General features: G+C 42.9%; 1 protein-coding gene across 1 annotated transcript in view; it reads right to left on the bottom strand.

Annotated features, from left to right (window-relative positions):
• The window catches only part of Farp2 (FERM, ARH/RhoGEF and pleckstrin domain protein 2), a 105,214-nt gene that overhangs the window by 86,575 nt on the left and 7,450 nt on the right, over window positions 1-11,189 (bottom strand). Inside the window, exon 2 of the mRNA XM_021197379.1 lies at window positions 2,445-2,655. Coding sequence (XP_021053038.1) covers window positions 2,445-2,627 — 183 coding nt within the window. The 5' untranslated portion in view covers window positions 2,628-2,655. The remainder of the gene's footprint in view (window positions 1-2,444; window positions 2,656-11,189) is intronic.

The following is an 11,189-nucleotide window of genomic DNA, read 5'->3' as shown; positions in this document are numbered from 1 at the left end:
GCATGGTGGCGCACGCCTTTAATCCCAGCACTTGGGAGGCAGAGGCAGGCAGATTTCTGAGTTCGAGGCCAGCCTGGTCTACAGAGTGAGTTTTAGGACAGCCTGGGCTATACAGAGAAACCTTGTCTCAAAAATAACAACAACAACAACAACAACAAGAAAGTGTTTTGGGGAGTTGTGTCAATTTGTTCATACAAACCTGTCATATAACAGAGGCTGCAGTCATGTTCTACCTGAGGGGCAGAAACCACATTCTGAGTCTTCTAAGAGCTTCTAAGTGCCTCTTGGAGGCACTTTGTAAACTTTGCTGTGATGTCTCTTTCAGTGTTTTGATATTCTTAGATTCTACTGGACCGCTGAGAATATTTAAGTGTAGGTCCCCACAGACACCCTGACTGTACTTAATTTGGGGGACTTCCAAGTGGGGCGGGTGCTTTGTGTGTGATGGAGCTCTTCATGGCTCTTGCTGGGCTTAACTCAGGGTTCTGGGGCTGTAACAATCAACAGCCAACAAAGTCTCCCTGAGCAGGTGGCTTCTGAGTTCACTGTCTCAAGCCCAAGAAGTGTATGGAAATTTGGACAAGAACACAAAATGTCCATTTATTAAGAAAAAGTAAGAAAGAATTCTGAAGAGTGGGAGTGGCTACAATGGAGGATGACATTTTCTTTTAAGTCTCACTCTGTAGCTCAGGCTGGTCTCCAACTTGTGGTACTTCTACCTCAGCCTCCTGAGTGCTGGGCACAGGGGCACACTACCATGTTTACTGTTGTATTAAATAATTGTTTAATATTATACTTGAGTTTGAGGTCAGCCTGGACTGTACATGCAGTGAGTTCTATGCCAACGTGGGCTACAGACCAAAACTGTGACTCAAAACCAAATCAAAACCAGACAGACAGACAGGAAGACAGACAGGACCACGGGGTCAGTTCAGTTCTCTCTTCTACAAGCCTGCATAACATCTCTAGATGAAACTAGGAAGGTTTAAAATCGTACAAATAAGCTTTTGTCCCTGTCCAGTGCCCCCTCTTGGGGATTTTACAGCAGAGCCGCACACTGGCTTTTGGTTCTGCTGTTCCTGCTCCTCACCTTGCACTGGGGAAGCCATTTCCACTCGTGCTGACTCGGGCCGGCGTCAGGACTCACCCTCTCTGACTCACTCTATCCTTGCACTCTGCCTCAGGAGTAATTTCTAACTGCCACACCCCACTAGGATGGCTGGAAATGAAAGTTCAAAGAGGAATGTGGAGAAATCAGAACCTCTAACACTGCTGATGGCAACAAAAAGCAGTACCGCAGTGGCTTTTGAAAGAAAGGAAATTGGTGAGTCCTCACATGACTAAACCTGGGGAGTTACCAGATGATGTAATTTGGCTTCCTTGTCCAGTGCCAAAATCTTTTACATGAATATTCATAAGCAACATTATTTAGAACCAAATGGTAGTATATACTGACAAGTAGAGTATCTGTAGTTACAAAACATTCTTAGCTACATAGAGTTCAAGGCCAGTCTGGGCAACAAGATTCTGCTTCTAAACAAAAACTTTACTGTTAAACCTGAACAAGTTCTGCACTAACCATGCAAACTCTGAATGTCAGCACTCACTGTGCGCCACTTTTGACATTACACTCTCTACTACATACTGCTTCCAATGTCAATATACACTGTATCCAGGTGTCAGACCCTTACTGGATAGCACCTTCCATTGTCAAGTTCACCCAAGATGTCAGGCCCATTCTACCTATCCACCTAAGACTTTTGCTATACACTAATTCCCAATGTAAGGCTTATTGCACACTCCCTTTTGGTGTGAGACCCTCACTGTACACTACATACTGATGTCACCTCTGGCTGTGTAACACCATCCACGTGCCTTCTTCCTAGTGCTTACTCAGTACTTGTACCAGGATCCTGAGCAGAAAGACTGAGTCTCTGCTAGACAGGTATGCTGACACACCTTGAGGCCACATGGCATCTTTTAAGGAAATACCAGAAGCCCAGACACCTAGGTGGTAGAATGTAGAAGGTAGGCGTCAAAGAAGTTTGGTCACAGTTTGTATCCTTTAGCCAACCTCTTAAAACAAAAGAATGGAGCCAAGTGGTTGCTCCATGCCCTTTTAGTCCCGCACTCGGGTGGCAGAGGCAGGGAGATCTGAGTCTGAGGCCAGCCTGGTCTACAGAACTAGTTCCAGGACTGCCAGGGCTTCCTCAGACAGAGAAACCTGTCTTGAAATCCAAAAGACCAAAATACAAACAAACAGAATATAAACAATGGATCCTATCAGAATTTTAGCTGAAAGTTAACTTAGCCAAAGACTGCTGGATAGTCATCAAAGCAACTTTTGGCTACTTGAATAAATACACAACATAACCTCTTACAGGAATCTGGTCAGAATTATTTCAATTTAGAAGGAAATATCCCTTAAAACCCATGCTTCTTACCTCAATGTCAAATAACTCTACAGTGCTGTCCAGCAGCTTCACTCTGATATGCATGTGCTTCTCCTGCATCCTGGGTGACAGGCTCTGCTCTGGCTCCAGGGTACTCACTCCAATGGAGGTCTGGCCACCCAAGCGTGTCCCTGAAGTTGGTAAAGCTCTGTATGTTCCTTCTATCTCTCCCATTCTTCATTAGTTGAAAGTGAAGAAAACCCTAAAACAAAAACACACTAAATAACTATAATAACTATAACAATTTTTAGATGGTTTAAAAAAATCATTGGGTTCATAGGAACCCACAATATCATGTATTGTATTAATTTCTATGAGTCTTAAATTGCGATAAAATACGGAACATAAAAAAACGTTTTTTTTTTCTCCTATACATACAGTTGTAGCACAAAATGAAAAAAAAAAAAAAAAACCCTAATGATATTTCCAAGGTGGTCTGAGCTAGGCACAGAGATTAACAGAGTGACATCATTACCACTCACCTGGGAAGAGGAAAAAAACCTATGGCTATCTCTTGTCCTAGCACTGCTCAATAGCCAGCATGCCCGCCTCCTTCAGCCCAGTCATGTGTGCTACCCATTTGATCCAAGTGCTAGACAGTGCTCTTTCTAGTAAAAGCAACAGGATAGCATCCACATGTGTCTGGCATCGTCACAGCAACCTGAAGCATCAATGGACCTGTCCTCTACCCTGGCTCAGTGTGCAAGAGCACTAAGAGGGATGAGGCTAAAGTGCGTGAAAACAGCCACACTGTCTTTGTCAGCTTTGTGCTCCTTGCATAGGATAGGTCATTGGGGAGGAAATCTGTGTATGGCACCAAATGACAGCCCAGAGAAGGACCTGGTGAATGCACATATCTGCCCCAGCTTATTCTCAAATCGTGCCCCACCTCAAAAGCACTATTATCTCTATGTAGACCATTTATTTTACAGATGACTCAAAGGTAAGGGGGTCAGGGTCATTTTCAGTCCTCCTTACTGCAGTAAAGGAAAAGCCCGGCTGTTAAGTCTAATAGGTAATTTCCTCACTGTTTTTAACACAGACCAAGCTAAATATCAACTAGAATCTCCTAAGACTGTTTTTTTTTTTTTTCCTGTACTAAGGGATTTACTACTTATGGAAATTTCCCTTCTTAAGAATATTATTTAATATTATTTATCTCTAAGCTTTTACCTCTCTTACTCTCTAGCCTTCCTTCTCTCTCTCTCTTCCCCCTTCTCTCTATGTGGCCATGGCCGCCCCCTCCCCCGCTCTCTCCCTTCTCTCCTTTCTACAATAAAGCTCTAAAACCATTTTTAAAAAGATTATTTATGTTTGAAAATCAAATTAAAGAAAATAAAGGGATCGGGATGTGGCTCAGTTATTATAGTGCATGCCTAGCATGAACAAAGTCCTGAGTTCAATCCCCAGCATCACATAAACCAAGTGGTAGCACACACCTAATTCTAGCACTCAGGAAGATGGCTTTAAGTTCAAGATCATCCGAGGCTACATAGAAAGTTCTACACCAGCTTGGTCATAGGAAACTGTCTCTAAAGCAACAACAACAAACACCAACAAAACCAAAACCGAACAAGCTGGGCAGGAGAGCACAGGAGGGAGGCAGAGCTGGGCAGGAGAGCAAGGGAGGCAGAGCTGGGCAGGAGGGCAAAGGGGCAGAGGTGTTGTGAGTCTGAGGCCAGCCTGCTTCACATAGAGAGAACTTGCTTTAAAAAAGAAATAGCCGGGTGTGCTGGCGCACGCCTTTAATCCCAGCACTCGGGAGGCAGAGGCAGGCAGATTTCTGAGTTCCAGGCTAGCCTGGTCTACAAAATGAGTTCCAGGACACCCAGGACTACACAGAGAAACCCTGTCTCGAAAAAAAAAATAAATAAAAATAAAACAAAAAAACCATTTAACAGTAAAACACCATATAACAAAAGATACAGGGCAAAGTAGTGGAAGTGAGACAGAGACACCAGATGTTTAACCAATAAAGAATGTAATCTGCAAAACTTACTGATGTCTCCTAAATCACTTTGCAAATGTCTTCTGCTAACTGTAGTAACTTTTAAAGAATTTATCTCACTTGGGCTGGGGCTGTAGCTCAGTGGCAGAATAAGGACTCAGTGCAGGACAAGGGTCTGAGTTAAGCACTAAGAAAACAAACAACCCATCCCCTCCTATGCCAACCATTGCAGAGGGTCCTTTCCTGTCTTCATGCTTATCTTATTATCAAGGCAAACCAAACAAAGGATCTTGTAGCCTTTGAATTACATTTGAAGAGTTTCTTCATGATTCACTGCCAAACAACTCTTTCTTATTTGTTTGTTTGTTTGTTTTTCTGAGACAGGGTTTCTCTGTGTAGCCCTGGCTGTCCTTGAACTCAGAAATCCACCTGCCTCTGCCTCCCAAGTGCTGGGATTAAAGGTGTGTGCCACCACTGCCCAGCCAAACAACTCCTTCTTAAAGCCACATTCCACAAGAGTCTTGGTTGAGAAGTGCTCTGCACACCCAGTTTATTAGGGAGGTGCAACGTGAAGAACTGTGAGAAGCCTCAGCATGACGACCTGAGCTCCATCCCAGGACTCACAAGGCGGAGGCACACAACTGACTTCAGAAAGCTGTTCTCTGACCTCCACAAGTGTGCCCGTATGTGTGCACCCACACACATGCACAGAAATAAGATATTTAAAAAACAAAATATAATGTTTGAAGGAGCAAAATGATGAAGTGGTACATAATGGTGCCAAGTTAATTTCCCATCTCAATTCCTGTATAAAGCCAGTTCAAACCAAGGAATAAACCAGCTGCTTCCTTGTGAAAGTCAGTTAGCTGTGACCTACCATTCTTTGTAAGCTCTCCTGTCTAGATGCTCCTTGACAGGCCTAGATCTCACTCTATCTGCCAGCTATGTAGTTACTTAGTATCAGTGGCATTAAAGCATTTGCACTGTCTACACTACAGTATGGAAGACTGAAGACTGAGGCAACAGGCAACACTTAAGAGAGTTAGTTCCCACACCATTATCATTAACATGACTCTATGAAGCACTGCCTAAGGGCCTACTTGCAGGACATAGGTCAGTGCAGGTCAGGGTCTCTCTACCTGTTTCACCACAAATGGACCCAGAAGCAATGGGGAAGTGAATATGCTCTAAACCTGAAAGTGATACAAAATAAAGGCTTCTCTCTTCCCTGTAGTTGTTTACTCAGGAACCCTGTTATGGTGATGGCTGACTGAAGTTAGTTCTTCTGAAACAAGGTGTGTGTTTTCCTCTGGTCACCACAGCCAACCTTCCCTTAAGTAAGGCTACAACTCTGAAAATAAAGTCAAAACACAGGTTACAGGCTATTTACCTAATTTATTTTTCTATACAGTTTTCACTTATTTTTATGTGTACTTATTTGCAGACAGGGTATTGTTACATCCCTGGCCCATGGTTCAGCCCATCCTCTTGCCTCAGCTCCCTAAGTGTTGGGCCATGGGGACATGACACTGGGCTCAGCTTCTAAATATGTTTAGAGGGAAACTTCTTCAGGTTTTCTATTGTATTTTTTATAAAATAGCTGCATCTAACCATATAGTTCTAAGAAAATGAACAAGGACAACCACAGGGCCTAGAAGTATACACTAAGATGGAAAAAAATGTAAAAAGAAAATGCAAAGGAAGCTACTACCAACTCACTCAGACAGGGAACAGAGTAAGCACTCCTCAGGCAGACAGTATCCACTTTATACAGCATTAAGTGTGGTGGTGCACACATGTGATACGCAGTATCTAGGAAGCTGAGGCAGGTGATTGCAAGGCCAGCTAAGGCTACACAGTACAATTGCCTCTTAACAAGTGCTCTTAACCAGCCTGGGCCACACAGTGAGACACTGTCTCTTAATGAGTGTTCTCAATCACTAAGCTACCTCTCTGGGCCAGTTCCTACCTGACATTTTTTTTATGTGTATAAGTGTTTTGTCTGCATGTAAATCTGAGCACCATGTACATGCAGTGCCTGAGGAGGTCATAAAAGGCATCAGATGTCCTAGAACTTGAATGACGAAAAGTTGCGAGCCACCGTATGGGCATTGGGAACTGAACGAGGGCCTTTTCAAAAAATATGTATGTATGTATATATATGTATGTACATGTGTTTGTGCACACTCACACATGTGTGCCACATGTCTATAGGAGTCTAGAGGTCAAAAGCAAGCACTGGGTCCTGTGGTACTGATGTTACAGATAGTTGTGAACCACCATGGGGGTGCTGGGAGCCAAACCTGGGTCCTCTCGAAAAAGCAGCAAGCTTGCCTCCCTCCCTCCTTTCCTTTCCTTTTAAAGATCTATTTTGCATATGAATATTTTCCTTGCATGTATGTCTGTGTCCCATATGCATGCCTTGTTCCTGAGGTCAGAGGATGACACTGGCTCCCTGAAACGTGTTATGGACAATTGTAAGCTGCCATGTGGGTGCTTGGCAATCAAACCCAGGTCCTCTGTGAATAGAAATGCTCTTAAACACACTGTCTCAAAACAAAACAAACAGAGCTGGAGAGATGGCTCAGTGGTTGAGAGCATTTAAGAACCTGGGCTCAGTCCCTAGCACTCACATCGGGAAGCTCACAACCACCTGTAACTCTAGTTTCAGGGAATCAAACACCCTCTTTTGGCCTCCAAAGGCACGTGCATGAGCATGTGACACTTAGATAAAACAAATCTTTAGATAACCCTACAAGGGGCTGGTGAGATGGCTCAGTGGGTAAGAGCACCCGACTGCTCTTCCAAAGGTCCAGAGTTCAAATCCCAGCAACCACATGGTGGCTCATAACAGTAACAAGATCTGACGCCCTCTTCTGGAGTGTCTGAAGATGGCTACAGTGTACTTACATATAATAAATAAATAAATCTTTAAAAAAAGAAAACCCTAAAAAATTAAGCCATAAGTTCATGTTATATATGTATATTTATTCAATAAAAAATATATTTAAAATAGCTTAGCTCTGTCACACTAGGGACAGGTCTGCAAGCTCACACACTGACCTTTGTCTTTTCATTTGGCTCAAAGTAAGTCATTTGCAGAGCAGCAGCTGAGATCCAGTGTCGTAAGACACTCTTATTCATCCAAATGCACACATATGTGTGAATATATGTTGACTTCAGGTGTCTTCATCACTTTCCAGTTTATTTTTTGAAACAGTCTCTTACTAAATGTGGTGGTTAGAATGAGAATGGCCCCAAAGCTCATGTATTTGAATACTTAGTCCCTGGTTAGTGGACTCTTTGGAAAGGATTAAGAGGTGTGTGTGGGCTTTTGGATAAGAACTGACCTGGAGGCACTCTGCTGCAACTTCTAACACAAATCTGTTTGCAGCTCAGCAACAGTAATGCAGCATGAACTACCTGCTTAACAAGTGCTCAGCCTCAAGACAAGACAGAGACTTAAGGTTAAGACTTTGAGGCTCAGTATATTACTAAGTTTAGGAGAGATTAAAAGTAAAGAACTTGATAGAAAACTGATAGTCAATCCCTGTGTTGTGAACACTGGTTAACCTTCATCTCTGATCTCTCAACTGCTTTCAGCAGCAGCAAACAGCTGAGCTCTTGCTGCAGAATCACAGGATGCTTCTCTCAGCACCATTTGCCCTTATCTGACTTGAGCAGCAATTGTGTGTGTGTGTGTGTGTGTGTGTGTGTGTGTGTGTGTGTGTGTAGGGGGGCTCTGAATCTGCCTTATGTAAGGTCTGACCTAACAGGAATGAACTTTATTTTGCTTTGTGTACTAATAAATAAATATTGAGGCTAGGCAGAAACACAGCAAGACCACAGCAGTTTTGGGAGCCATTGTCAGCTTCTACTCTGCCTAGGTTACTTGCTGGAGTATCAATCCAGAAGTCCATAGAAAAGCAGAGCAGAGAACCAGCAATCTACAGGGAACTCAAGCAAGTTTCTCATCTTTTTTTCCATGTGAATGAAATGCTTTGGAGTCTGCACTCCTAAAAATATCTCCAGTAGCTGGAAACAATTTCCACCATTTTGTACCATTCACTACAAGTTTGGCTGCTTTATGTTCCCATTTTTAAATAATAATTTTAAAAACCCTATAACATGTCCTTTCCTTCAGCTGGAAAATTCAGCTTAAAAGTTGGCAAAGGCTTTGGGGATGGTAGTGATGTAAAGATGTCTACTCTGGTAAGGGTGCTGACAGTGGGGGCTGTATAGAATGGAATATGTATGGGGAAGCACTGCACTAAAACTGCTCTAAGACAGTAAATAAATAAAAAGGGGCTGCCAAGGAACACTTAACTTGGAAGTGACTGGGTCAGCTTCAAGTCTCAATCTGATTGTCAAGATTCTTGTTCTCTCTGAACAAAGGCACAGTCTACTGTCCACAGGGAGGAGGTGACTAACATCTGGTGGTCAGTGGGCATCTTTCTTTGAAACCCTGGGTCCAAAGAGAACTGAGAGGCAAACTTCTTTGCTGCCTAACCAAACAGGACAGAATATGATACCATATTCATGAGATTCGTCCAACAGGCCTAAAATCCACTAAATGTTATGAACTTAAAAATAAAAACATTTATGTTTGTGTGTGAATACATGCATGGACATATATGTAACACAGTGTGTGTGTGTGTGTGTGTGTAGGTCATAGGACAACTTGTGAGAGTAGATTCTCTCGTTCTTCCATGTGGGTCCCAAGGATGGGACTCAACAATTGCCTTTATGGGCTGAGCCATCTCACTGGAATTAATTTTCATAGCTGATGATAAGGGAATACTACCCAGTCCCTCAACCTTGGGCTATACTACTGCAGTGTTGCAAGAGATGGGTCCCTCATTCTGTAAGTACAACTAGTTAAAAAAAAAAAGTAACTAAGCAAGTTAATCAGTATGGGGAAACTGAAAAACGTCAGAGTTTTATACTGCAGGGCAAGGTTCAAAGAACTCACGAGAAAAGCTAGCTAGGCAGACAGGCAGGCGTGAACATCCACACCCTTCCTATACACCTCCTCTCTAGACGTAGTTGCACTGCCAGAGGGAAGCTGACATGGCCTCAGAACCACAGCTGGAGTCATCCCTCACCTGGAGTCATCCCCTGACCTGGATTCATGCTGTGCAAAATGCAGACAAGTGACCCTACCAGCATACACTGGCACCTCAAGCCTCAGGGATATCTGTGAAGAACTTCTCATGCTGGTAGAGTATTAGGACTTTAAGAGGCCACAGAAGAGCTGGGAAATGTCCAGGGGGAAAGGTGCTTGCTGCACAAGCATAAGGACGTGAGCTTGGATCACCAGGACACACACACACCAAGTGTGCCTGTAATCTCAGTTGCTGGCTGGCTCAGAGGGGCAGATCCTTGGAGTTGCTGGTTTACCAGTCTTGCTTAATTTGTGAGCTATAAGCTTAGTTTCTTAGTCATTTTTCTACTGCTGTGATTAAACAAACAAACAAACAAACACCATGCCCAAGGCAACTTATAAAATAATTTGGGGCTAACCGTTTCAGAGAGCTACAGTCCATGATGGCAGAACAAAGGCACTGGGACAGGGACAGCTGAGAGCCTATATCTTGAAAGGATGCAGAAAGAGCAAGAAACACTGGGAATAGCAAGAGTTATTTGAAACCTCAAACCCACCCCAAGTGACACACCTCTTCCAAAAAGCCTACACACACATCATAATCTTTTCAAAAGAGTCCACTAACCAGGGACTAAGTATTCAAATACATGAGCTTTGGGGCCATTCTCATTCAAACCACCACATTTAGTAAGAGACACTGTTTCAAAAAATAAACTGGAAAGTGATGAAGACACCTGAAATCAACATATATTCACACATATGAGTATGTGTGCCCATGATATGCACACACAACAAAATCCAGCATGAGGAAGACATCTGTTGGAACAAGGCCACCAGGTGCCTGGAGGAAAATTTTAGAAGCATCTCTAGTTCCAACTCTGCCACTGATCATAAACTGTTATAAGCAGCTCAATAGGAAAATAAACTGAAAGCTGATGTGTTTTTGAAGTAAACTAATTTATAGTACTTATCAGTCCAAAATAAATATGCCTCATGAAGCTCTGTGACCACAGGCCTCCTACCTGGGCATGGCCAACAGTAGCTACAGAGAGGCAGACTACCCTCAGACAAACACCACAGAAAACACAAGACAACGGGTCCAATGACATTTCCTTGGACATAACTGGTATTTATCAACCTTACAGCTTTATCTTTACTCCCTAGTTGTTTGAGTATCTGACATCAGATAGATTTATCATTTCTTTCACTTGGTCCTTTGACAACTACTAGATGTTCTAATTTTATATAAAACAAAGCTATATAAACAAAAAACAAAACCCCCCTTTTTGTAGTGGGCCCCACAAGCACGAGGCAAGTACCGTAGGTTCAGGTTTGACCCTCAGGTATACCAGCAAGCCACCTGCATTCTTGACTCCTTGTCCCTTCTAAAGGAGGAAGAACACACTGAAAACCCTTGTTTCTAACCCTCTCTTCTGGTATCTGGAGAAAGATCCCTGCAGAATTCTAATCACTTAGGTGGGTGACCTGAATAACTCCGGCAAGCCTCACTATCTCAGTGTTAGCTGATCAGTTAGTACACTTAATTACATCTGCAATCTGTCTTCACTCTATAACACATTTCCAGGATGGACTCTAAGAATTAAAATTAATGGCCACAGAGGCAACAATCTTGACTTAAGCTTTCTTTTTTTCTTTTCTTTCTTTTTCTTTTTTTTTTTTTTTT

This window comes from Mus pahari, chromosome 5 (genome assembly GCF_900095145.1).
Source record: "Mus pahari chromosome 5, PAHARI_EIJ_v1.1, whole genome shotgun sequence".
NCBI classification, from domain to species: Eukaryota; Metazoa; Chordata; class Mammalia; order Rodentia; family Muridae; genus Mus; species Mus pahari.
This window is presented reverse-complemented; position numbering and strand designations above follow the sequence as displayed.